General features: G+C 40.8%; 1 protein-coding gene across 1 annotated transcript; it reads right to left on the bottom strand.

The window, feature by feature from the left end:
* Positions 1 to 1,089: 1,089 nt before the first annotated feature.
* ccdc71 (coiled-coil domain containing 71) lies at positions 1,090 to 24,663 on the bottom strand. Its single transcript, XM_084739542.1, has 2 exons — positions 24,508 to 24,663; positions 1,090 to 2,366 (listed from the first exon to the last, which is right to left on the bottom strand). The coding sequence occupies exon 2, from the start codon at positions 2,354 to 2,356 to the stop codon at positions 1,280 to 1,282; it is 1,077 nt and encodes a 358-aa protein (XP_084595668.1). The 5' UTR covers positions 2,357 to 2,366; positions 24,508 to 24,663; the 3' UTR covers positions 1,090 to 1,279.
* Positions 24,664 to 26,459: the final 1,796 nt, after the last annotated feature.

Below are 26,459 nucleotides of genomic sequence, written 5' to 3'. Positions count from 1 at the left end.
GAGCCACAACAGTTTGATCACAGATGAGGAACTCCAGAAACAAAAAAAAGAAATCTGTCATGTTGACTTTGTTGGGCAAGTCTCACCATCAACCCAACTGAGGGGAGACCAGATGAGTTCTGATTCAAGATAAAACGTTCTAATGCTGCAGTTTCAAATTGAACTTTTCAGGAAACGGCTCGAGTTAATAAATGCTACCTCAAACATTGTTAAATTAGCCAAAGAACAGCTGGTTGCCTGTATCGTACGAAAATCTACTGGACAAAAGTAAATCATGAGCAGCATTAGACCAGCAGCTGATGGTTGTTTCCCAGCCCAAGTGCACATCTTGGTGTTTTTGTATCTGGTGTAAAACCTCTTAAATTATGGAGGTGGACTACGGACACTTCATGGAATGGAGTCCTCTTTCAAACACTCCTTTTCTCTGCAGCTATTTCCACATTTTTTTTTTTACTGTCAGACATCAAATCTTCTCAACAGTCAAAAATACTCTCCATGTCTGGATAAACTAAACCAAAAGGAACACTTTGTGAAGGACTGTAGTTCAAATAATTCATTCAGGTATCGATCTCTCTGTATGGGCCGCGGGTTTGATTCCCTGCTGTACTCGCTCCCAGAAACTTCCTAATTTCCAGTGGAAACAACAAAAATACAATAAAGGAAGACAAACTAAGCATGGTTCTCTTTTTCCCTCCTTTTGTTTAGTTTATTTGTTTTGCTGGAACCAACCAACCACCACGTCTGCTCGTCTGTAGACTTTGGAAACCTGGCGTGCTCATCCACCAGTTCACCTGGTCGTCCAAGTAAAAAATACTTTTTAACAAATCGGTGCTACGCTTCAAATGCGTTATAAATACTCTTCGAACAACTGCGAGACACACGCGGTGCCTTGTTGAAGGGCAGAAAATGCACCTTTGACCTAACAGTCACAGTGGATGCTGCGTCCCAGAATTAATCAGCAACATCGGCTAGCAGCCAGTCAACTCAAAGCAGGATGATGGTTGGTTGTAGTACTGACAGTGAAAATGTACCAGCATTCGGCCGATAGTCATTTCCCAGCCTGCTGAGAAAAGCATCACCTAACTTTTAATCCCGAGTGCCTCTGTCAGGAACCAGAACTTCTCTCTAACTTCTCTACCTCCAACACTCAGCAGAGAGCACAAACACCCATGTAAGACGTCTGCTATGAACACTGGGGCTCAGCCAGGTAGAGGCTAATGGATGTAAAACACTAACATCTGCTAAACGAAACAATGTGTGTGGGTTTGAAGGGCAATTGTCATTTATTCTGGTATCTGAAGTCTCTCAGCACGTGGTTGAGAGGCTGGATCTGAATCACAGGAGACAGGTTGACCTGTAGGATCTTCTGCGCTTTTCTGCGAGCCTCAGCCACTGAGCGAGAGTCATCCACCTTTATCACTTTCCATTTAAAACGGTTCTTTTCCTTCCAGCCATTTCTCTGCCGGGTCGGGATGCCCAGTTCCTTGTGGCCCCGACCATCCCGGTGCAGGCCGTTGCTCCGCCAGCCATTGCTGGTCAGCTCTGTGTGAGTCTCTGGGAACGCCCGGCCATTAGCGTAGAAGACTGGAGCAGAATCTCCGATGAGGGCGCCGTCCAATCTGAGGGGACAGGACTGGCTCTTCTGGCTGAACAAGGCCACAGCTTTGGTGGGCGCCACACCACCGTTCTGAGAAGGCTGCAAAGGTATTCCTGAAAGCGTTGGAGGATGCTGTTGCTGTGAAAAGCCAACAGAGGGCGCCTCAGAGGATGAGTCCCAGGAAGTGTGGATCTGAAGTCTGGCCGTGTGGAAGCCGGACCGGCCTTCAATGTTGGTAAGTCTGAGACACGGCCGCACCTGCAGTGCCTGCGACATCTCTACAGTCCGACTGGGTGTCCTGCTGCAGACGATGGCATGTTGGTCCACCAGCAGCTCTGGAGGGCGGATTCCTCGAATCCTGGGGTTGCTGCTCTCAGAGAGGTTCCAGGACGGGTGCACCTCTCTCTTCTTGGCAGGGGGCCTCCTCGCTCTCCTCTTGGCGGTTGGTCTGACGTTCTTATTGGGTGGTTTCAGCATGTCTTGTGTCAGGGGCTGGGTGGTGCAGGACCGGTAGCCGTACACGTCCTTGCTGCGCAGCACGGTGGGCTTGTGGCCCTCTTCACTCAGGTCCTGCAGGAAGCTGACCAGGTCCTCGCTGCTTGAGAGGTCACGGGACATTGGGCTGAGGATCTTCAGAGCATCAAGGAGGATGCTGTGCCCAGCTGACGAGATCCGGGACCAGGAGTGAACCGCTCTCCGCTCTTCATTGGCGAATGCCAATGGCCGGCCAACCACGGGACCTCGCGCCGTGTCAGCCATGTTTCTAGTCCTACCAGAAAAATAAAGAAAGCATTCAGTTAGACGTAATCACAGAGAGGAACATTCTCAATGCATTCAACAATGCATTTTGCAACATTATATAATTACAACTCCTTTTTTTAAGGACTTAATATTTTCCTGTTCATAACAAAGTGAGTTTGATGGTTCTACTTGGAAGTTAGATTTGGTAAATTTTGAGACAACAGGAAAACTTCTGTCTTAAAACAAAAGATGTTAAAGTTTGGGCGAGTCATTTTGAATAAAGACAGTTAGTATTTGAACACATCAGCCAAAAACACCACTCCCTCTAGTGGTCCTTCAGTAGCTCCAACCCTCAAATTTGTGTATGCGCATTGCCAAGGGAACAAGAGTAACAACTGAGTAATACTGCTGAATCCAGTGCGTTCGCAGGCTTAAGTTACCGGTAGTCTCAATGAGGGAAAGTAATATTTTATCACTATAAAAATACAAGTATGGAGAGGACTGGGGTAGAGCTGCAGCACAGAGCTGACAAACAGCTGCTGAGAGCTGGGGAGCTCTGGAGGAGAGAGCAGGGGACAGACCTGTTGTCGACTCCTTACTGGCAGGAGGGGAGCTCAGTTTATGTTTCAAACTTTTAGGATTAAGTAGCAGATTTATCTTCACTCCTGCTTCTCAACATGTCTGCAGCAGCAACCCATGGAGGAGTTTACAGTAAGCTAATTTGTCTCTCTGTCCATGTGGAGGAGCAATGTATGATTGTGAATGTACAGAGAGGAGGGGAGAGAGAAGAGAGACGAGACACAGCGAGTGCACCTGTGGAGCGGGGCTGCGTGCACAACTCTCATGCACATCTATAAACTGCTAGAAACATGGCACACCGTGCAAGAGAGGAGCGCACAACAATCGGGTAACAACAACAACAAAATTTACAAAACCAGTAACCACTGGTCCAAGGTGTGTTTATATGTTCATATGCAAACAATTAAATTCTATTACATCCAAGCTGGATATGTTTGTAAAGTGGTAGCATTGTGTGTATGAAAAAACATAACAAAAGTTAAAAAATTGCTTTCAATTTCATCCACATTAGTGCAGACATGTTTAAGTCAGGGCTGCATGATTCAATAGCAGTCATATTGTGATTACTTTTAGTGAAACTCCAATATGCAATACCATTAGTGGGAATAATTATTTTTTGCATAACTATCTTTATTTTTAATGAAAAAAATGATTAAAGTCGTGATGATGTGACATTTGTTGGATCTGTTTCAAATAAACATGTTCTCTTTTATCTGGAGAACAAGATTTTTTTAGGTCAGGGCATCTATGCAGCACTGCAGGACAGGGCTGCGACTAACAATTATTTTCATAGTTGATTAATGTCCGAATTAATAGTTATTTTATTTTAAGATGATGAAAATGGTGAAAAATGTTGATCGGTGTTTCCCAAAGCCAGAGATGACGACATAAAATTGTTTGTCTTGTTTTACTCACAAACCAAAGATATCCAGTTTACTGTCATACAGGAGTAAAGAAACCAAAAAGTACTCACATTTAGGAGGCTGGAATTGATTATCAATTATCAAAACATTTGGCAATTAATTTAATAATTGACTTATTGTTGCAGCCCTACTGCAGTACTTCATTATGATGATGTTTTCTCACATATTTTTCCTTTTTCAAAAAAATAACAATTTGGCTCAGGTTCTGCACTTTTAGATATTGCACTTGGCCATATTGCAATATTGATAATACTGTGATTAATCGTACAGTCCTAGTTCTGGTAGGTTTGGCTCTTGAGTTTTCTAAACATCATCTTCTTCTCTTCTATAAGGATCATTTCTGCTGGCTCTAGATGCTGTGACCTCCTGACCTCACGACTGCTCGTTAAATGCGATCCAGATACTAAAGCGTGTTCTGCAGCTGAGCTCACTGCACGCCGTTATTGATAAGACCTGCCTGAACATAAAATGTTAACATGAACGCGTCCTGCTGCAGCTGTGAACACACAGGCTGGAGATTTTTAATAGGTAGATTAATGCTCGGGGGAGAAGCTAGTTTACTGTCAGCAGCAGTGTAATCAGACACCTCGCGACACACAGGAACACAGTGATTATTAAGAAACAGTAAAGCTGCATGTCCGCTGAGAGAACGACCCCAGCTGGCTCGTTACTCTGAGCCGTCGAGCAGAAGCCGCTGCGACCTTCTCTCAGTTCAGCTCCGGCTCCACACCTTTATACCCTTCATCTAAATGAGCCTCGTTAGCTGCCATGGCAACCAGGACCGTTGGGAAACAATGCCCTGGGATCCTCTTCCAACACAGAAAATAAGAAAAACTTGACCTGGTAGTTCATGAGAGTCTCTAGGAAGGAAAACTGCCAAATACTACATTTATCATTTTTATTCGCAGCAGCAAAACAAAGGATGCTGCGATCAATCAAGATTCTTTACCTATAACAAGACTAAATCTTACTGGTAAGAAAAAAACATGAAGAAGAACAGTTCTGACTTTTCAAGTGCTCCATTTAATTTGACCTTGACATCCGACCTTTGACACCCAAATTCTAATCATGACGTTTGCAACAAATGTGAAGAAATTTGCTCCAGGTGTTGCTGAGACCAGGAGGTGGAAAAAATTAGACAGATGTGATGATATAGAGTGCATGTCCATCACAGCTGACCCTGTATTTAAGAAATTACAAATACATTTAAAATTTATTTAACTATAATTTAGGGCTGCATAATTAACCGCAATTGCAATAAAAATGCCAAAGCCAAATCATAGTTCCAGAACCAAATTGCAATTTTTTTGAAAAAGGAAAAATGTGAGAAAACAGCATAATAATGAGGCACTGCAGTGCTGCAGAGATGCCCTACTTCTTCAGATGAAAGAAAACATGTTTGTTTGGTACAGACCTCAATAAATATCACATCATCACCATTTTAACAGTGAACATGAAAATTATAATGTAAAACTGATCATTTCCACTAATCATATTGCATCACAATTTAAGTCAAAATAATTGCAATACAACTTTTAAAAAAAACAAAAACAAATCATGCAGTCCTACTACATTAGACTTTCTCTGAAATATCCTTGGTATGATTTTTTTTTTCAAATATAAGTTACAACTCAGCAATAAAGCCTGAATACTTTAAACAGCCTTAGATCCTAGTAAGGGAGAAATTGTAGTCTAAGAAGGACTAGTTTCTGACATCTGATTGACAATAACACGGCGACAGTCTTGGACAAATTTAAAGACAAACATGAGTGAAAAAGTTATTTTCTCCACTGAGTTGTTTAATTTGATTTAGAATGAACATATATGACTGTATCATCTGCATACATTTGTATTTGGACATCAGCACAGATGAGGAAAAAGAAAAATCACGGATATTTACAATGAACCACAGGGATCCCTAAAATGGACCTTGACGTACCCCAATAGTGTAGTCTAGAAAGGTCAGTCAATGACAGTTTATTCTAGAGCATCCAGTTTGCTGTGTTGTTCTGTTAAGTTGTGACAGTTCTGATAAGAAAACCTACTGATTCAGTGTATCAAACACCTTTTTAAAAATAAATATGAACCCCAACAACCCTGCCACTACTCAGCATAACTGACTTGTTTTTTTTTCTATAAAATAAATAAAGATTATTTGTTATTAAACACAACTGCATTGGATCAAGTGGATGACTGGCAGCTGTCTCTTCAGGAAATCATCACCTGCCCAGTGACACCAGCGCTACAGCCCAGACCGCTTGCTACCCGATACTCTGCTCGATATTTCCTGGTTACATACAGGAGACCTGCGACAGGATCCTGTTGCAAGTTCAAGTCTGACCGAGCATTCAGCTGCACTCCAGCCTTCAGCTCAGTTCAGACCACGGATTCGCAACGAGATGAGCTGAAACTTGAAACTACTTGAAATCCGCTGGTCTGCAGCTTTCTGAAAACCTCCCGGTTTACACTAATGCGATGGGACGAGATGGTGCACCACCTCCATTGCAACAATTCTTTGTACTTCCATTCTAACTGACGGCTGTTCAGTTTTTTGGCGCTGAAAATAATTTACATAATAAGCGCAGTGATAGTGAGTTACTTGTGACAGTTGCATTTCTAGTATTGACTAAATGGCAAAAACACAGTTTTTTTTGTTAGTTTGTGGTGGGAGTGTGGTTTAGTGGAGATGAAGTGATCTCCTCCTCCTCCACCCAAAACCCATTACTCACTCTTGCCACTGAAACAGGTGATGCGCCTTTCGTTCTAAAATCAGCCACTGATGACTTGACAAGCTGAGTCACAGGCGACACGTGCAAGTTCACACTGCGGCAACTTTTCCCCGCAACAACAAAGTTTCGTCTCATTGTGAAGCTTTGGTCTGAACTGGGCTTAAGGCTTAGCAAGTTAACGTAAGATTCGACTCCTGTTCAGAAGGTTAAGGTTTGATAAAACGATTCTCGAGGCATCAAAATCTTAAGCTTTGAAGTGCCCGTCTGATCGTATCCGTCTGCAGCTGCTCGCACTCAGCCATCCTCCCTAAAACTCAAGAATTATTCTACTTGGAAGTTACCATGACGCACAGGCTACATTAGAGGTGGGAGTCCTTTTGTTAAATTTGATTCAGAATATATTCTTGACTGAATTAATAGGGTGAACAATTTTCAGTCTCTTGCTCCAGTTTCCCTAAAAAATACAATATGAAAACTAACTGGCACTTAAATGGTCCGCAGCCTTTTTATTTTCAAAAGTTAACTTCATTAATTAATGATTTCATCAGTTTGAAAGCATCATACAGTCTCCTTTCTGTAAGAGAATAAAAAATGAGGGGGAGGCGGAGTCCTCCGTGGTGTTTATGTTATGAGAGCAGCGTCTCTGCTGCACCATCGGCTCTGAGAGGGGAGACGTCGCTGTGCAGGATGCAGAGCTGACACAGGGTTTGTGGTTCAAGTCGTTTAATGCTGCAGTGCGTGCCGCTCAGCCACTCTCGTTTGTAACAGCTGATGCAGGTGCCATTAACATCTTAATGTTACTGTCTAGGTCAGAGGTCTGCAACCTTTACAATCGAAAGAGACATTTTTGGCCAAAAAAAAAAAAAAAAAAGAAATGCCTGGAGAAAAGGCACAAAGTCATAGATAAAGGCTATGACACACTTTTTTAAAGCACGATATATAGGCCACATGTTTACTGTTGGAGAATGAGAATTTCTTCACACTGTAAAAAAAAAATAGTTAAGACTACTCGAAATTTCAAGTACCACAATAGAGTTTTGACTTTTGAGATACACTTTAAAGTTTTGCTGACCTGTAATCTTTGGTTGAGATGATTTACTTTCCTTCTTTAGATAATCTTGAATCTTTGAGTTTTATGAATTCAAACAAAAATATGTATTTCAAACTGGTTACAGTGAGCTGTGCCCAAAAGTTTTTTATTGAAAATATAAGAATTTTAAGTATCATTCACTTCCATATCAATGCATTTAATCTTCTTTTTTTTTTTAAATTCAACTTCTTGGGGTTTCTGAGACTCAAAGATTTCATTTTATCGAATGAGTTTATCTGGTAGGAGGTAACTTTTTCAAAACTTACGACTTTGAGTTGGGCTCAAAACTAAAAAATCTGTCAAAACATTAAACTAGAGTTGTGAGTTATTGGAACCAACGGCTACAGAGAGCTACACACCACTGCCCACAGGCCGACGCCCAAAAACATCATGACCACAGCAAATTAAGAAAATAAAACATTTAAGTGCCTAAAGCCACATGCTGTATAGATAAATTCAAGACGATCCAATTCAGTGCTTTAACAAAATGATAAGGATGACATGAATAATTATCTCCTCAAATTTATGATTCCCCGCCTCTTATTTTCTCCACATTTGACCCTGATTCTCTGCTCTAAAATGCACCACAGTACCTCATTATAACGCCGTTTTGTTTTTTCCCCAAAAAATTGTAATTTGCTTCTGTGATCGGGACGCTGCCCTGGAAATACTGCGTTTTTGATAATATTTTGATTAATTGTGCAGCGCTTATTTAAGGTGTAAGATGCATTTCTTATTGTCAGTCAAAGGTGAAAAAAGAAGAATGACGTGCAGAATGAGGAGAGGAACAAGAGACAAAAAGAAGAAAAGAGAATGGAGGACTGAAAGAGAAGACGGGAAAAGGAGTAAATGATGGATAGATGAAGAGCCAGACAAAAGACGACAAGGAGAAAGAAAAGGCTCGCATACCAAGGATCTCTGTCTGGACATTACAAACAAGCCGACTTCCCATGATTCACCATGACTGTATGACGCTCACAGGGACTCTCTACATTAGCAGTTTCCTCAGGCAGAGAAAGGGGGATGAACGGAGGGGGGATGGATTTGAAGGTTAAGGCCGGTGTCTTCAGGGTGAAGTTCCTGATACACACAAGTTAACCATGATTCATTTACAGTTAATCGTCACTGATGTTTAACACAGTTAACTTGGTGTTCGGCGTGATTTTATCCATGCTAAACTTTTCGGACACACTCGTGCGTCAAACAAAGCCTTTTCACACAGTATTTGCCTGGTTCAAACCACTGAATCTGAACTGCCACATCTCAGTTTCTGTAATTCAAATAGATCTGTGGTCATCGACTGCCAGACAAAATCCTCCCACATAGCTAGCTAGCTATACCCTGACACGCCAGATGATTTGTTACACAAAACCGTCTGGGAAGTCGTCCTTAGAAACTGTTTGGAGAAGGGCAGGCACTTTCAAAAACACTTCGCAGGTTGATGATGAACCAATTACCTGTCAAGTCTGACACCGGGAAAAACATCTTTTGCAGAGAGAATCATCTTTAGTACAGTTCTTTGCTCCTTCTCATTGAGGAAATACTCCCAGTTCTGATATAAGGGTTACACTTTTGAGATAGATAACAGAACTTTGAAGCCTGGCAAAATGGATTTTTGTATGATCTCGTGAATCCAGCTGCCTTGCAAGGTCAAGCTAGCTAGCGACACTCATGAAAAATAGCAACAAATGACATAACAGTTTTCTGACATGGCAGGCAGTTGACATAGCTGCAGGTTATTTCAGAGCTACATGCAACATTTTCCAAGTATCAACGAACTTATATGTAAGTTCTGCCATTAGTGGTCTCTCTTGCACAATAAAACAATAACAAAAGACGTACTTTGATGACATCTGGAGTAGCATGGGATCATGGGAGTCGTTTTCTTCATTGTTAAACAACCGTTGCCAATAAAAATCTGACACAACCAGACAGAAATGTTCACAGACGAGGTAATGCATCGCATTATGTTTAGTCCCATTTGCCAACGTAATTCCTGACTCTCTGTCATATGCCAGAAACATTTGGGTAACGTAAGTAGAGACGCACCGATTACAATTTTCTTGGTCAATTCCAATTTTTTTTAAAAGTGTCGGACCTGCCAATTCTGATTCTGGCCAATTTTGATATCTTATATTGTAAGAAAAGTGATTTCACGTGATTCTGTGGAAGTAGATGTAAACAAACCGGAGATGCGCCCAGTGCAACAGCTTTCTGTAGTAAAATATTGCAGGGAGAGGGAGAAGTTAAACTAGTGTGGATGAGAAAATGTTCAGGGAGACGGATCAATACAGGTTGTTTATTCTTCAGCCAGAACAGGAGGTGAGATTTTAACTGTCAGTCTGGGAACAGCAGTCTGCTTCTGATTAATATTAGCCTGAAGTGTGAGAAATTTTAGTTTTGTTCGGCCACACCATCTGCCACTGAGCTGCTCCATGTCCTTGTGGACTGTGTTTTCTCTTTATCTGTCACTGACACCGACTTCACGCATGCATGTGTTTGAGCGTGTGGCTGTGACCAGCACTGTGGTGGCAGTGACGTTACTGTCTGTGTCACTGCGTGCATGATGTGACCATCGTGAATTTGAACAGTACAGAATCAGATATGCTGACCTGTCCATCACAGGTCTTGGCCAGTCACACTGATAACCGTCCGGTTCCGGTCTCTGGTCCATCAATTAGTACATCCCTAAATTTAAGTATATAAGTATACAGAATGTGCTTTTTGACATTTTAATGCAGAAATTTTACATATTAGCTTAAACTTTTAGATAAGCCTACATAAAGAACCTACTTCACACCACCACACCTGGAAAAAAACACGAGACAACTGTTATACTGCATTTATAAAAAAACAACACAAACAAAAAAAAAAAATCATAATTTGAGGTGAAAACAACAATTTTTCACACGTGACCTCTTAGAGTGTGTGGTTGGCCAAGTCTGTACTTTTAAGGGGTAACAACTGAACTGCCCTGGTACAACCCCCAAGCACTGATTCACGTTCAATCTGCGCCAAATGTCAGGATCTGAGAGCACATCTGGGTCACAGGGTACAGAGAGAAAAAGAGAGAGCTGCATCCCTCCACAGCTTGTTCAAGTGACAGTGAGTGGGGGCAAAGAGAAGCTCAAAGTAGCACTGAACAATTACTAGAAATTTTATCGAAATCATATCGTGGCCCACTGCAATTTTCAAATCGGGCAACAGGAGGCGCAACATTTGTTAAAAGCACTAAATGTGTGTTAAAATACTTAAATACTATTTAATTTCAATTAAATATGGCCATGCTGCAGAGATGCGCTGGCCAACACATCATATTCTACAGACTTAAGAAAACATCTGTGGTACAGATCCCTGCAAAAAGTCACACCATAATCGTTTTAATATCTTTTTTAATAAAAATGAGAATAATGGTGTAACAATTATCATTCCCTCTAGTATCATAAATCATATTAATTACAATGACAATTCAGAAATTTTTTCAAAACCATTCAGCCCGAGCTGAAAGTGGTTGCAAGTGTGGTTTATGGTTACACTTTTCAAAACTCAGCCGTAGGGATGAAATGATGATCAGTTTAATGATAAACTGCAAATTCCTGCAGATTAAAATCATTTCAAATTTTAATTATTGTAATAAGCTTGTTTGTGATTACCATGCTTTGAAAAACTCACAGTAAATATTGTCCAACATCAACCAAAGTTAGCAACAGTCTTCCAGAAGCTGGTGCAGCAATTAAGTGGGTTTGTTTAAAAGGACGTGTTGTTATTTCAAACTGTTGACAGGATTTCAATATAAAACACTGTGTTTTCATACCGTTTCATCCCTACTCAGCGCAGACAACACTTGCTGATATATTTGTGATGCAAAATGCAAAGCTGCTGAGGGCAACAGATCTAACCTGGTCAAACTCAAAATATATCTAAACGCTGAAGAGCTTCAGTGTACCATGTTTGATAGCCTGAAAAGGCAAGTTCTGTGCAGCAACGGCAGCTAACCTTAACCCTCCATGGACGACTCAACAAACTACAGCAACTTCAAGCAATTAATTAGCTAGTTGGAAAAGTTGGGGCAGATAACGTTTTTTTTCACTAGCCTGGTGGATGCTAACTTTAGTCACCACTCAGCTAATCTGAAAATTCTTGGCAATGTGCTATTTCAGATGCTAGAACAGTATGAGATGTGAGAGTAGTCTGAACCCAATAGTGCATGAATTGCACGGGAAACAGAGTATGCAGACCCTGCAGTAGTGACGACAACCTAACAGGAAGGACATCACATGTGCTTCCTCTGAGACACAAACAACAGCCTGGTGACAGACTGACAAGCTGCAGGTTGTAGGGATGGGTTTGGCAGGGGAGAAGGGGGGAAGGAAAAGTACAGAAAAAAGGTACAGTTGGGTATCGGTACTGGTTTAAATGCGAACGGCACCCAACCATAACTGGTAACCAAATCAAAAGCAATTCTGGCTCCTATGTGAACACAGTTTCGTTTCTCTTGCAGATTTCCTTCATAGAGAAATGCAGCTGCTGCCTGCAGCTGCAGTCATGTGGTTACACAGCAGTTAATCAGAGTGAGCCGCCACACACGCTTGTGATTGGTCAGTTAACTGGTGGTTAAGCGGCATTTCATTTGCTGCACCAAAGCTGGAACTCTAGATACAAAGCATGGCAGGTTAGAAGCCAGATCCAGTCTAAGTTACTGTTGGAAACCGTATGTATGTGCATCTTAAATATGTTGAGGCACACGCAGCCCCTTTTCCTACTGCAGGAACTTGTTGAAATGCAACCTAAAACGTGTCCAATGCAGCAGCTTCTGCTTTTATTTCCACTGTTCTCCGCTTGTTTCTGAAACAGTTCCTGAAACAAAATTTGCACCAAGCTCTAAATTCAAGTTCCAGATACTTTCAGGGGTTGACGGCAGGGCTATCAACCGTGATTGGTTGAGCAGATGTGACCTGACAACATCAGCAACTACAAACTTTGTCCTGGTGGCCACAGTTTGCATTGCAGGATCATGTGACACACACTGACCCAAAGACTTTTTCCAGCACTCCAGCATGACTATCCATGCAAAAAAGCAAAAGTTTTTGCTTGTATTTTCTGCACCGACCTACACTGATCCAGATTCAGATTACGGCTGCACAATTTAGTACAAAAAAGTCATATTGCGATTATTATGACTGAAATTGCGATAGGCAATCTGAGCAATGGAAAAGATTAGTTCTGCATTGCAATTTCCATGTCGACTGGGGAAAAACATTAAAATTGTAATGATGTGATATTTATTGAGGTGTGTACCAAAAAAACATGTTTTCCTTCATCTGGAGAACAAAGATTTTTAGGCCAAGTCATCAATGCAGCACAACAGTACCTCATTATAATACTGTTTTCTCTTGCAATTTGGTTCTGATTCTGCGATTTGGATACTGCACTTGGTCAGATTGTGATTTTATTGCGATTGTGATTAATTCTGCAACCCTAATTCACACTGTGGGCCACCATCTGGCCACTAAATTGAATGGTTTAGGCGCCCATGTGCTTTAAAATATAAATGTCTACCTGTGCATTCAACTTTGTTATTATTTTTATTTTCAGAAATGGGTGTAAAACCCAAAGAAAAAAAAACATAAGAGCCTTAATGTTGACGAAGCAGTCATTACTAGATTTAATGTTTCCAGTGTTTTGTCCAGTTTTGAAAACTGACCAACACTGATCTCATAGCTTCTGCTTCCATTGTGTGACAAAGGCTCCCTCTGAACTGTGACAAACTGTGTTAACTCTGTGTCTTATCTGTCTATCTGATACTCTTTTGGTGTCTCATCTGTCTGTTGCGCTCCTCATCTCCTCTGTTCGCTCCTCCTGTCCTCCTCTCCCCTCTCCTGTCCAGGTCATAAAACATTTGGCGCTGTAGCCTTGGACGAACAGGCCTGACGACGCCACTGACTCACCCTTTATATGGATATTGTGTAATGCTCACACTCTGTGAAAAACATGGATGTTCAAGGAAGCCCGAAAACATTTCAGGTGTATGTGCTCGGTGAGCAACTTTAATCAGACTGAATGAGGCGCCATTCAGTCCAAAATAAAATGTGCATTTACCCCAAATTACATTATTTATCCACTGACAGACTCAGCACCATGCTAGTGTTTTCTAGGGCTGCAACTAATCTGCAGCTTATTTCAACTGCTGATTAATCTGCTGATTATTTTCTTGATTAAGTCAATTAATTGTTTGGTCCAAGATGTCAGAAAATAGCAAAAAATGGCGATCAGTGTTTCCTAAAACAGGATATGACGTCTTTAACTGTTTTGTTTTGTCCACAGCCCAAAGATGTTCAGTTTACTGTCATAGATGAGTTAACAAACCAGACAATATTCATATTTAAGAATCTAGAATCAGAGCAGAATGGTCTGGCAGAATAACTGGGTTTTTTCCTGTTTAGAGGAATTTTTGCCGTCCCCCAAAGAGGTCTTAGTCAGCGACAAGGGAAAATCACCAGCGCCAAAATGAAAACAACAGAACTAAAATAGCAATTTAAATCCTCTCCAAATGTGTTTAATAGCAATTTATTAAAAACAGTTGAACAAACAGAGCATGAACTTGAGTACAACATATTTGACTTCCAGCGGTCATCCACAGCTGCTATATTTTACACGTGGCGGGTGCTGGATGAGCCAGCTAAGCTGCATTGTTTTGTCTGGGTCTCAAGCTAGCGCTAATAAGATCTCTGTTAGCTTCCATGGTCAGCCTGTACCAGACTCTCCTGGTGGTTTTAACAGTAGTAGTCTATTTAATCTGAGTTTTATTGCCAACAGTCTGGGCAAGATCAGTTTACTGACGGTGAACAAACATTTGTTTTAATTCATCTAATCAGATGATTAATTCATACAATTTCACACTGTCAAAATATGTTGCTCATGTCTTCATTTAAAGAGTAATAAAACGTTTCTACTAAAAATCCACCTGATCAGTACAGCATCACATACAGCTCCACCGCAACAACATGGCTCATTACTGTATGCAGCCCGTTGAAACTTAAAAATATTCTATACTTTGTATTTACTAAAATAAGCAAAGCAACAGCATTTTAGGATAGAGTGATTATTTTCTATTATAACCAACTACTGCTGCACAATTAATCTTAAAAACAAAACAAAACACTACCTTGTTTCATACATCTATGTCATTTCATTTCTCTATGTAGACAATTCACTTGCTCCCACTTCCCTATGCATTCCTGTGTTGACTTATTTACTTCCTAACAATCCAAGTTACTATATCACAGGCAATCGAAATAATCAATTGAACAACAATCAAAATCGAATAATGCAAAAATGGTCCCACTAATCATATCATATTGCCATTTCAGTCAACTAATTTCAATATGACTTTTTTTTTATCATATTAAGCAGCCCTGCATTCACAGGATTCACGGGTACAACTCAGTCAATGTTCTTTCATTACACTTTCTCATTCACAGCACACTGCTGTGGAAAACCGACCACTACATGGTTCTGGTGAGAGAAACCGGAGTCAACAGTTTGATCTGCAACTTGTTACTGACAGCCAGCATCAACTACAAATATTTAAGGACTGTAAAATGAGATCAGCATATACTTATTGAGAAGGTACAAATACTAAACAACTACAGCAGTAACCATATTAACTGTGTGTTCATAGTTAACACCGTAAGGCAAGCTAGCTGGGCTAGCTAGTTACCTTAAGAGTTGGCAAGGCAAATTTAAGAACAAGCCAATTACTGAAACAAGTCTTTACCGACATTACAGCAGTACAATGTGTGCCCTTAGCATCAACTAGACAGGACATCATGTAAGAAAGAGAGACGATCCAAGTTGTTGTGCTGTCTGAGCCACAACAACAGCAGAAACATAGAGAGGCGAGGAAGCAGAAACAAATACATTTCAAAATAAAAGGTGTTGGAACATAAATGTCTGAATGCGCAGAATTCACAAAATAAATAAAAACAATATTTGTTTTTTCACGGGTGTGGGGATGGTAGAGGAAACAGTGGTTTATGTCGTCTGGTTGAAGCCCTGTCTAGATGGCAAACGTCTCAGACATGCTTTTTACTTGAGTGTCTAAGAGTGCAATACGTTTTTGTTGAAAAAATAAGAATTGTATGAGGGGGGGTCACATATTGTTGTGTTTAGTTTCTTTAGCCAATACATAAAATACATTTTTGTTTATTAAACAGTTAGAAATAATTGGTCAATGCATGATTTCTGGCAAATAACAGGCTCATTTTACTATCTACTTCAAGCAGACTAGTCATGCTTTCTGCTGTGTGTAATAGATTTTTTTTATTCAACTGAAAAATCGCTATGTTGGCCCTGATGTAACTGTCCCCCTCTCTGTCTTTAGAAACCACTGTGAAGTCTCATTAAACGTCTTGCTCACAGCGCTATGTGATTGGTTACAAGCAAGCATTATGTCACAAGCATTAGTCTACCAACACTGAAAGTTCTGTGCCACAGACAGGAACAGACGAAGCTGCTCCGGTGAACGAGCAGAGCTGCATTTCAAAGGCAAGGCAGCAGATACTGTTAAAGATGCAAAAACACCACAATCTCATATTCCATCGGTATGACGACAAGAACGCCCAGTTTCCCAGTTACACCACCGAACATGCTTAGTCAAAGCGGGATTTCATTCACAGGCAAGGTGAAAGCCACAGCTTTTAAGTAAGTCGCTGCTCTGCCAGAGTCCCAAAATAAAGCACTTTTGCTGTGTTTAAACTGCATGATACGACTTCACTTGTCTCAAGCTGACTCTGCTTGCTCTCTTTTGGTTTTCCCTCATCAAAAGTTGTGGATAGGACTGGGAACTTTTTTTTTTGGTATCACCTTGTTTGAGGTTCCAAGCAAGCTAAGCATTTACTAAATCGTGGAATGAATACACTGCAGACCACAGATTGGTAAAACAGAATTAGGCTGTGGTTATACAGATTTTTTCTTACCACAGTGACAAAGCAGTTTGTTCCCGCTGGATCATGGTTTACCGCCACTGCCCAAATAATTATGTCTCATGGTGAAAAAGTGAAGGGGCTTGGCCCCGAAGTAACCTGAGCATGAAAGGCTGACAATAGAAGTACCTTTGTGCATACAATATCGACTCTGGTGATCCAGTACCCCTTTCAGAAATTTTGTAAACCAGCCTGGGACTGCAGTGTCTTTTTTGGAAACATTGTAAAATAAATCCATGATGAAAAATCCAACACTGAATGTCTTCTGAGATGATTTAGCATTTTTTCCGTATTGTTAGTTGTCCACTGGCAATTCCACAATGTCTTGCATCAAGTATTTTGACCAATCACTTCCTGACTTGCCCTGTGTGACAGCACTGATCTGAGCAATGGAAAAACATGAGGCCCTACAAATAAGAAATGCAAAGACTGCAGTTACACAGGCAGGCTGGAACACAAAAATTAATATTCTGAGAGAGGGAGTCACTATATGCACATTCATGCACGAGGCGCAGCAGCACAACTTCTTTGATTATTTAAATCTGTTTGTTCTTTCCTGCAAAGTTAATGACAACAGTTTTAAATTTTGCTGCTTGAATGCCACAAGACATGCTGCAGTGACATTACTGCACACAATGAAAAGAACACAAAACATACAACACACCCTAAAGAAATGACCTGGAAAGCTTGCACTGCTTATCATAATTCAAAAGGTAATATAGACTACAGGGACAGGTAGAGGTGTGGGTCTCTACGTTGGAGTGTGACAGGTGGTAAGGTTGGGTGATGCTTTCTAAATTGACATATAACAATGTCCACAGTGAAACATCACAATGGAAGATAATAATGTTGGTGGGTCTAAAGGGGTCTTCATCTCAGCACCACAGAACTTAGTTGTGTTTAAGAAGAAAATAATTAACATGACATGGAACCATAGTGCAATGAACAGCAGCAACAGCTTCTTGTTATTTTCTTTCCCACATGTCAAAAACAGAACTTGGGCAACAACTCTATGGCAACTATGAGGAGACAAACTACCAGTGCAACACTGTGATTTAAAGGCCTCCTGTATTTGAGATAGAGGGCTCAATGGTCGATGCCTGCCAGCCATCGCAATGCAAAAAAGCGTCATCCATCAGCCTAACCCTAGTGAAAGGACAATTTAGGTGTAAAATTTTGAACTCAGAGCCCATCTGTGCATCAGTACTACATAAGAAAATATGAGGTGATCCAGAGTTGGAAAATAACAGCAGCCACCAGCCAAATGCTGGTAAAATATTAAAGTGGCTGGTACAAAATAATGATTTACTATTAAGTTGATGGTGAATTTGAATATTTTTCTGTTTGTGAATGTTAGATATTCACATGTTAAAAAGTTCTTTTTCAACCCTGGTGGTGACGGTAATGAGTCCAACCCCATGGTAGGCATCACATGACTGAAGGATGAAAGGATGGCTTATTATAATGACACCCTGCGCCTGATTTACTAAAGGAAAAACAGCATAAAGTATTGACCAATTTGTAATTAAAGGTGAGATGAGTCATGCTGGAGAAAGACAGATGGTTTGTGAACATAACAGCCAAATGAATAGACCCCCTCCCTTAAGTGCTCCTTCAATAGGTCCGCCCCTCAAACTCATGAACATGCATTGCTAAGGAAACAACAATAACAACTGAGCAATATGGCATAATGAAGAGCAGTCTAAAGGCAAGTTACTGGTAGCCCCAATGAGGGAGGCTAATATTTTATCACTACGAAAATGCAAGAGAGCCCGGGACTAACAGACAGCTTCTGAGAGCTAGGGAGCTTTGGGGGAGACAGCCAGGGACAGAGCAGAGCTTCTGGAGGAAGAGACATGGGAGTCGCGCTGATTTTGCTCTGATGCCAACAGGCTGCACAATAAATCCAAATTTTACTGAAATCGCAATATGGCTTTCTGCAATTTTCAAATCACAGGGGGTGCAATATTTCTCAAAGGCAAAATGTGTGTCAAAAAACTTATTATTACTGCAATATTAGTCAAAATAATTTCAACTAGATATTTTTTCAAAATCGTTCAGCCTTAACGCCAACTCTTTCTCTGGCAGGAGGAGAGCTCAGAGTTGTTTCAAACTTTTGGGAATAAAAAGCAGATTTATCTTCCCTCTTGCTTCTCAACCTGTCTGCAGCAGCAACCCACGGAGAAGCCACCCGCGCTCAACTGTTTACAGTAAGCCAATTTGTCTTTCTGTCTGTTGACTGCTGACTGCAGGAGTAATGTATTTTAAAATTACTTAGTGAACATACAGAGAAGAGAGGGGAAAGAAGGGAGACAGGACGCACAAAACAGAAGGAACCAGCTTCTCTGGTGCAAGCAGAGGGTCATACACAAATAATCACACACGCGCAGCTGGTGCCTGCCGGCTGTAGCTGTTAACATGCTGCTCATTATCTTACAGCTGTCTGTTAGGGCTGAATAAACACCCACATAAGTAATGTAAATAAAAACACTTATTCCCCAAACGGTTTGGCGATCAAACTCACGCGAGTACTATAAGACGAATATTCACTTCGCTTTTGGTGTGAACACCCCAGTCAGTTTACAGTCAGCCTTGCTCCCCTCATCTCCCGTCCCCCTTCCCATGTCCTGCGCATGAATGCCACCTGTTGCTGATTGTCTGAAATAGCGTTGTGTCGCTATGTCCATGCCAGTGTTTATATCCCATTTACAGAGCCAGGACTGAGTAGAAACATCAGTTCCACTGCACACACATAATGTGGAGCTAGTGGACTGTGAGGAATATTTGCTGAACCACCAGGGGGCAGTCTCTGTACAGCTGAGCAGAAAAACAATCAAGGGTTCCCTTCTTGACACGACCGAGAGAGAGAGAGAGAAGCACAAATCCAAAAACAGAAAATTAATTTGTGGTGGCCCATGTTTTTATTGTGTCAGATCGCCAACACAATAAAAACATGTATGGGAAACACTGACATTCAAGCCATAACTTTTGCTCTTGATTCTGGAATCCTGCATGCAGGTATAGATAGGGTGGTTTTGGCTTTTAACTGCAAGCAAGCAAACAAGCTATCTTGCAGATGCAAGTCCAAGTGCGCATTGTACACAAGTCCAACATGCCTCCTCCAAATGTGAGTGCATTACTGACTGTCTGCCATGATAAGCATGGTGTGCCTTACGAATCTGCCAGATAATCCTTTTCCTTGCTGCACTGAGGGTGAAATGCTACAAGAATTTAACCATTTTGCTATGGTTTGTTTACCTGCCACTTCTTGGTCACTACGGTGCATATGCACCTCTCAGCAGAGATAGGACGGAACAGGAAGATGGCTTGTAGGTACTTTAGATTCAGTGCCAATGATAATTTTAACCAGCAAACATTGCAGACCACTGACTGGTCAAAGTAGTATATCGTAGCAGGTGTGTAACTTTAGTTGAGTGAGAGTGCATAACGGTCAATGTGTGCTGAGTGCAGGAAAGGGTGAGGAGTCAAGTTGTCAGTCTGGCAGCACAGTGTAGGTTTCAGTTTGTCAGTGAATAAAGGCTGCAGCTTCTCAAGACCAAAGCAGAGCTCCTGTGTGTGTGTGTGTTGTTTCCCAGCTGTGGGAACAGCATTGCTGTGATGATCAGTTCCTGCTATGTTGAAGGAGTACTAACTGAAGTAAAGCCAAACAAAAGTGAGCAGAGTTGAATTGAGCTGTTTTACACAATTACCCGTAGAAATGCCAGGAAGGTATGAAAGCATTAAAAAAATTGATACCACTCAAGCCTGGTGGAAATGTTCGTTATCTCAAGACTGAACCCACCTGGTTAGCTCAGACTGCAGAAATAGCAATTACTACCTTCTAGTGAGCTGGTCCATGGATTTTACATTGTGGGACAGTACTAAAAGGGTAAAATTGACCTGTAAAACATTGTTCGACTGGTTTCCAACAAGCTGCTACATTTCTAAATACTAACCATGTCCAAAATTAAGTTATCATGACAATGTGGAAATGTGGTTTATACTCTGCTGAGTGTCCACTGTGGGTTGTTTTTATAACAGGCCTTTACACCAAGTCAGACCAACAAATAACATAATAATTTCCTGTGCAAAATGAGCTGTGTTAAAGTCTTGGCGACCTAGGGACTGTACGGCTGGCTTGTGAACAACTACAACTGGTGAGGCAATGCCTAACATGTTAGCTAGCCAGGAACATGCTAGCACCAGTCTGTCACATGGCTCTCTCAGGACCCGTGTACAAATAGAGTGGTTTTTTTCCTGGCACTAGCAGGGTGATGCCGAGGGCTGGGACGAAGCATCTGTGTTGTAATAGAAATCCTGCATATAGGTTTTGTTTCTATGAATATTAAAAAGGTCGTAGTGGATAAACAGATCAAACAGAGGACTTTTACCCAGGAGACTAGAATTTGATTAATTAGTTTAAAATATTTTCAGTTTTCAGTCACAGTTTGGTTAGGTTAAGCACCAAAACCACTTCACTGAGCTAGGTTTAAGTACTAAAATTACTTGGTTAGGTTTTGGAAACAAAACTATTTTGAACAGGTTCTGGGAAAAAAAACACACCTAGGTTTAAGCACCAGAACCACTTTGTTAGGTTTAGACACCAAAACTACTTGACTGAGTTTAGGAAAGAAAACAACTAGATTAGGTTTAGGCCCCAAATTTACTTGGTTAGGTTTTGTAAAGAAAAGTTATCAGTTAGGTTTAAGCACCAACATTACTTTGTTATGTTTAGGCACCAAAAGGACTTGGTTCGGATTTATGCACCAAAAACACTTGGGTGGGTTTAGGCACAAAAAGTACTTGGTTAGGTTTAGGCACCAAAAGTACTTGGGTCAGGTTTTGGAAAGAAAACAACTTAATTAAGTTTAAGCACCAAAATGTCTTTGTTAGGTTTAAGCACCAAAACTACTTCTTTAGGTATAGAAACCAAAAGTACTTGGTAAGGTTTGGATGAGAAAACTACATCATTAGGCTTAGGCACCAAAAGTACTTGGAAAAGTTTAGGAGAGAAAACTACATTATCAGGTTTAGGCACCAAAATTACTTGCTTAGTTTTAGGCACCAAAACTACTTGGTTAAGTGTAGGAAAGGAAACTAGTTCAATAGGTTCTGACACCAAAACTACTTGGTTAGGTTTAGGAAATAAACCTACTTGATTAGGTTTAGATACCAAAACTGTTTGATTGTATTTAGGTATCAAAAGTACTTGGTTAGGTTTAGGCACCAAAACTACTTGGCAGATTTAAGACCCTTTCATAATGTTATAAAGTCTTTCGGGCAACTACAAAGAACATTGAGGCAATGAGTACCAGCCAGTCACAGCACAATAGTACTGGCCAATCACAGCACAGTGGCACAGGACCAGGCGGGACTGGCTCTTCATTCCTTCAAATGTCAGCACTGTCAGTAATGATTTCCTATTACTAAACAGGCTAGTATTTAGCCATGAATCTATCAAGACCTGTGTTTCAAGATTACAGGTAAACAACACTAACAACTCACACAAACTGACATTTATGCAAATTATAAGAACAAAGAAACATTAAATGGTGCAAGTAAGTCCAAAAAACTCCATTGAGAAGCTGGCCTTACTTTTAGGCCTGGGATGAAAGCATCAGGTAATCTTTGCAACACAGACCTTTTCTCTTTTAACATTGAAATCAGTGGTGTGCTGCTGTTAACTGTACTGTAGCTGCTATTAGTTAGTAAGCTCAGTTAGCGACCCTGTTAGACAGCAGACACAGCCTCCCAGACCAACAGTGGACAGTTTCACAACCGGGAATACAGTACCAAGGTGATTTACAACAGCTCCAACCAGGAGTCTGACTCCGGAAACTATGAATACACTGTGGGTTCAGGTGGGGACACAGAGCATCAGGCGGTTGAGAAGCAAGTTTAGCAAGGTAACTTGTCTGTAAGCTAGTCTGAAAGCAAGAAAACAGTTAGTAAAGTAATTAATTGATTATGCAAAACAGGGTCCGAATTTTTTTTTCTCATGTTAAGAGTCATTTGAAGGCATCAATCATAATATTCAATGACTAAATTATATTTTAAATGCCGCTTAAATGTGTGGCACTTTGCACAGTGCATTATGACTACATTACACAATATCCAACAAAACATGTCAGCTATTTACTATATAAGTTATCTTATTAGATCAATCAGGCTCAAAACGTTGACCTGGAGCCGACATTAGCTGCCGCACAATGTGGCTAATATTAGCAGCATAAAAGCAGCTTGCTCTCTGTGGTGGTTAACGTCCACCAACCTGTGCTGAATCACATGGTTGTATGCCAGTTTATTTTCAGACACAGTCTACACACAACATTATTTTAAATTTCTAGATCACAATTTTGCCAAACCACGCTGGTTTACCTGATCATCTGCGCCATTTTGCTAGTAACATCTGGGCCATACAGGCATTAGCATGGGGAGAGGGGAGCTGTCATCTGCTGGAATGGATGTGTATCATCTTAGAGGCAACAGTTAACCACCACTATATTAAAGAAATATTAATAAATTCTTTGATCTAGAGCTGCAACAATTAATTGACTATTAAATTAATCAGCAACTATTTCGATGATCTAATATCTACTGAAATCTACTGAATATCTTTAGGTTGTGGAGAAAACATTTTTCAGCATTTTCTGACATTAAATGAACCAAACAATTAATCGATTAATTGACAATATAATAATCAGATTAATTGATAATAAATATAATCATTTGTTGCAGCCCCTAGTTTCAGCGTCAAGTATTTCTGGTGCTGACTAGAATGAGTAATGACGTTTAATCATCTAGTTGCACACATAATCATGCTAACACAAGAATCGTGGATTTATTAGCATAGAATGAGCCAATTATATCTACAGAGGTTTGGGGTGCTCTTTCGTGGAGGCTGCCAAATTTCTACAGTAGCCCAGAAAGGACAACCCAAGCACTGGCTCTAGATACAGCTTTTCGCATTTTTTTAAAGTCTCCTAGCCACCGTAGGTTCTCCCACACACTTGGAAGGGACAGAAAGATGAGATGTTTGTAATCTCCAAACTCACCACTAGATGGCACTAAATCCTACACACTGCTCTTTTAAATTAGCTAATATCACCAAAGATGTGATGATTAGTCAAGTAATGGCTTAACTAACAACTACTAGCCTGATTTAGTAAATGTGTCATATTGCAACTAATTGCGACTGAAATTGCGATATGTGATGCAGTTAGTGTCAAGTTTCATGTTCGCTGAAAAGAAACTGAAAAGAAACTTTTTTGCAATTAATTGTGCAGCCTTACAAGTCACCTAAGAAAATCTTTCTTCGGGCAGTACGACTAACAACACACACAAACTGCTATGTTTATGCAGTGGTTAAGAACAAAGAAACCCAAAACAGTGTAACTATACTTCAAAAAAATATTCCAGAGCTCTTAAAAACTAGCCTAGCCAATAAGGACTTAGCTACAATGCGTGCGCAAACCTACGTCGTTGTATCGCTCTCGAGCGCCCCCCTAACGAACGCACTGATAAGACTCAGTTGAATTTGTGACCAGTACCGTTAAACTGTAGTCACATACACAGTCATCTACCCCCCACACGGAGCCCTATTTACAACTTTGAGTGGTCTGGTGAACGTCGCCATTTTTTACACAGACTTGTGAACTGCCAGCGACAACCCTGGGCCGCCAAACACTCTCCCAGCGATCCTTCCTCTGTCTGAGCTGCTACTAGTTGTGTCGGCTCCCTCAGCCCCTCCGGCCGGCCTGGACAAACGTTCGCCACACATTATCCCGCCTAACGTCATTTACTGAGTCGGGAACGCGAACGATGGCAACGCGAATCAAAGTGCTCAACAAAAAGGCAGGTTTACCTTTCAACGCTGCTGTTTCGGCATCCTCCGGTCGCCGCTGTGCCGACGCTCCACGGTAAAATGGCTGCAACAACGGCGGTGTGGATGACAGACCCGGGAAGAGAGGCGGAGGCTGCCGGGGAGAGAGGAGAGGGGGCGGGCTCTGTTAACCCCGCCGAGGGGTGGGGGTGGGGATCGGGCACAAGTGACAGAAAAATAATCTTAGGTTTGATCGAGAAAAAAACACATTCTGAAAGGAAATCCGCAACAAATCTCACAAGAACTCAAACATGTGTTGTATTTCACAACACAACAACTATCTGGAAAGTAAACAGTGGCTCTCCAAGCCTAGAAAGTGATCTGTGACGTCATGACGGGGCGGAGCTTAAACCTATTTATGTGTTTGTGGCTGAAAGTCTTAGCATCGGCAAACAAACAAACAACCCAGTGACATAAGGCATTAGTTGCAGAACAAATTGAGCAATTTTGACCCTGAATTGATGCTCCCAATAATCATGAGTCACAAGTGTTAGGTAAAATAATAATAATAATAATAATAATAATAATAATAATAATAATGTTTTTGATCAAAAGACATAATCTCTGAAATAAAATTCATGTCAAACTTTATTGGATGAAAAATATGTGATCTGTCATGAGAGAAAAACATTTTTGGACACATTTCAACTGAAATAATCCATTGCAAAAATAAAAATAATAGGGAATCAATTATATATATTTTTTTAGTAACAGACCTTTTTCAAAGCAGCCATATTGGTATGAAATAGTAGGGTAAACACAGGTGTTAGCAATGACACTAATTAATATCCTGCTTCATTTACTTTCACTGTGTTTGAACTAAATAGAATGGAACCTTAATTGATAAAACCTGTGTTTACCTTAATATTTCATGACAAACCAACCACTAACGTTAGCTACACAAAACAACCACTACTATTATCTGTACAGACTAACCACTGACATTTGCTACACAGACTAACTGCTAATGTTAGCCATCAGACTAACTGTTAACATTACCTACACAGACCAACTTCCAACATTAGCTACACAGACCAACCGCTAACATTAGCTACACAGACCAACTGCTAACTTAAACTACACAGACCAATCGCTAACATTATTACACAAACCAACTGCTAATGTTTACCAACAGAACAACTATGAACATAAGCTACACAGACCAACCGCTAATGTTTACCAAAAGAACAACTATGAACATAAGCTACACAGACCAACTGCTAATATTATCTACACAGACCAACTGCTAACATTAGCTACACAGAACAACCACTAACATACGCTGCACAGACTAACCACAGACGTTAGCTACACAGACAAAATGCTAATATTAGCTAACAGACCAACTGTTAACATGAGCTACACAGACCAACTTCTAACATTAGCTACACAGACCAACTTCCAATGTTAGCTATACAGACCAACCACTAACGTTAGCTACACAGACCAACTTCTAATGTTAGCTACGCGGACCAACTGCTAATATTAGTCAACAGATCAACCACTATTAATTACGTAGACCAACCACTAACCTTCGCTACACAGACCAACTGCTAACTTTAATTGTACCATAATACATTTTTATACATTTTTAAAGTAACCCTCCCTACCCTGCATGTGTACTTGGCCAGTGCCGTGCCTTGCTGCATAGTGTCACATTCACAGTCTTTTCATCTAATTGCCAAGTAAATCCCTGAGCTGGTTTGGAGCAATTAAAAAGTGAAGAATCTGGTCTACATGTTGTTGTGCTTGAATTTCTCCAGGTCTGGATCAGACCTGAGCCACACTGAAAAAGATGTATTCACATAGACTTGAGTCCATACTGTGAAAATGGTACGACCAGCTGAATAATGAATTTCTACCAGAGGCCAAACGGCAGCTAAAACACATGGCTGATTGTGCAGCAAACATTGGACCTATTTGCATGAATTTAA

The sequence above is a fragment of the Lutjanus erythropterus genome, chromosome 2 (genome assembly GCF_056507025.1).
Source record: "Lutjanus erythropterus isolate fLutEry1 chromosome 2, fLutEry1.hap2, whole genome shotgun sequence".
NCBI classification, from domain to species: domain Eukaryota; kingdom Metazoa; phylum Chordata; class Actinopteri; order Lutjaniformes; family Lutjanidae; genus Lutjanus; species Lutjanus erythropterus.
Note: the sequence above shows the minus strand (reverse complement) of the source record. Positions and strands in the feature narration are given on the sequence as shown.

Bases quoted from the DNA above. Each gene is read 5' to 3' on its own strand.
- ccdc71 (XM_084739542.1), bottom strand. From the start codon at position 2,356: ATGGCTGACACGGCGCGAGGTCCCGTGGTTGGCCGGCCATTGGCATTC.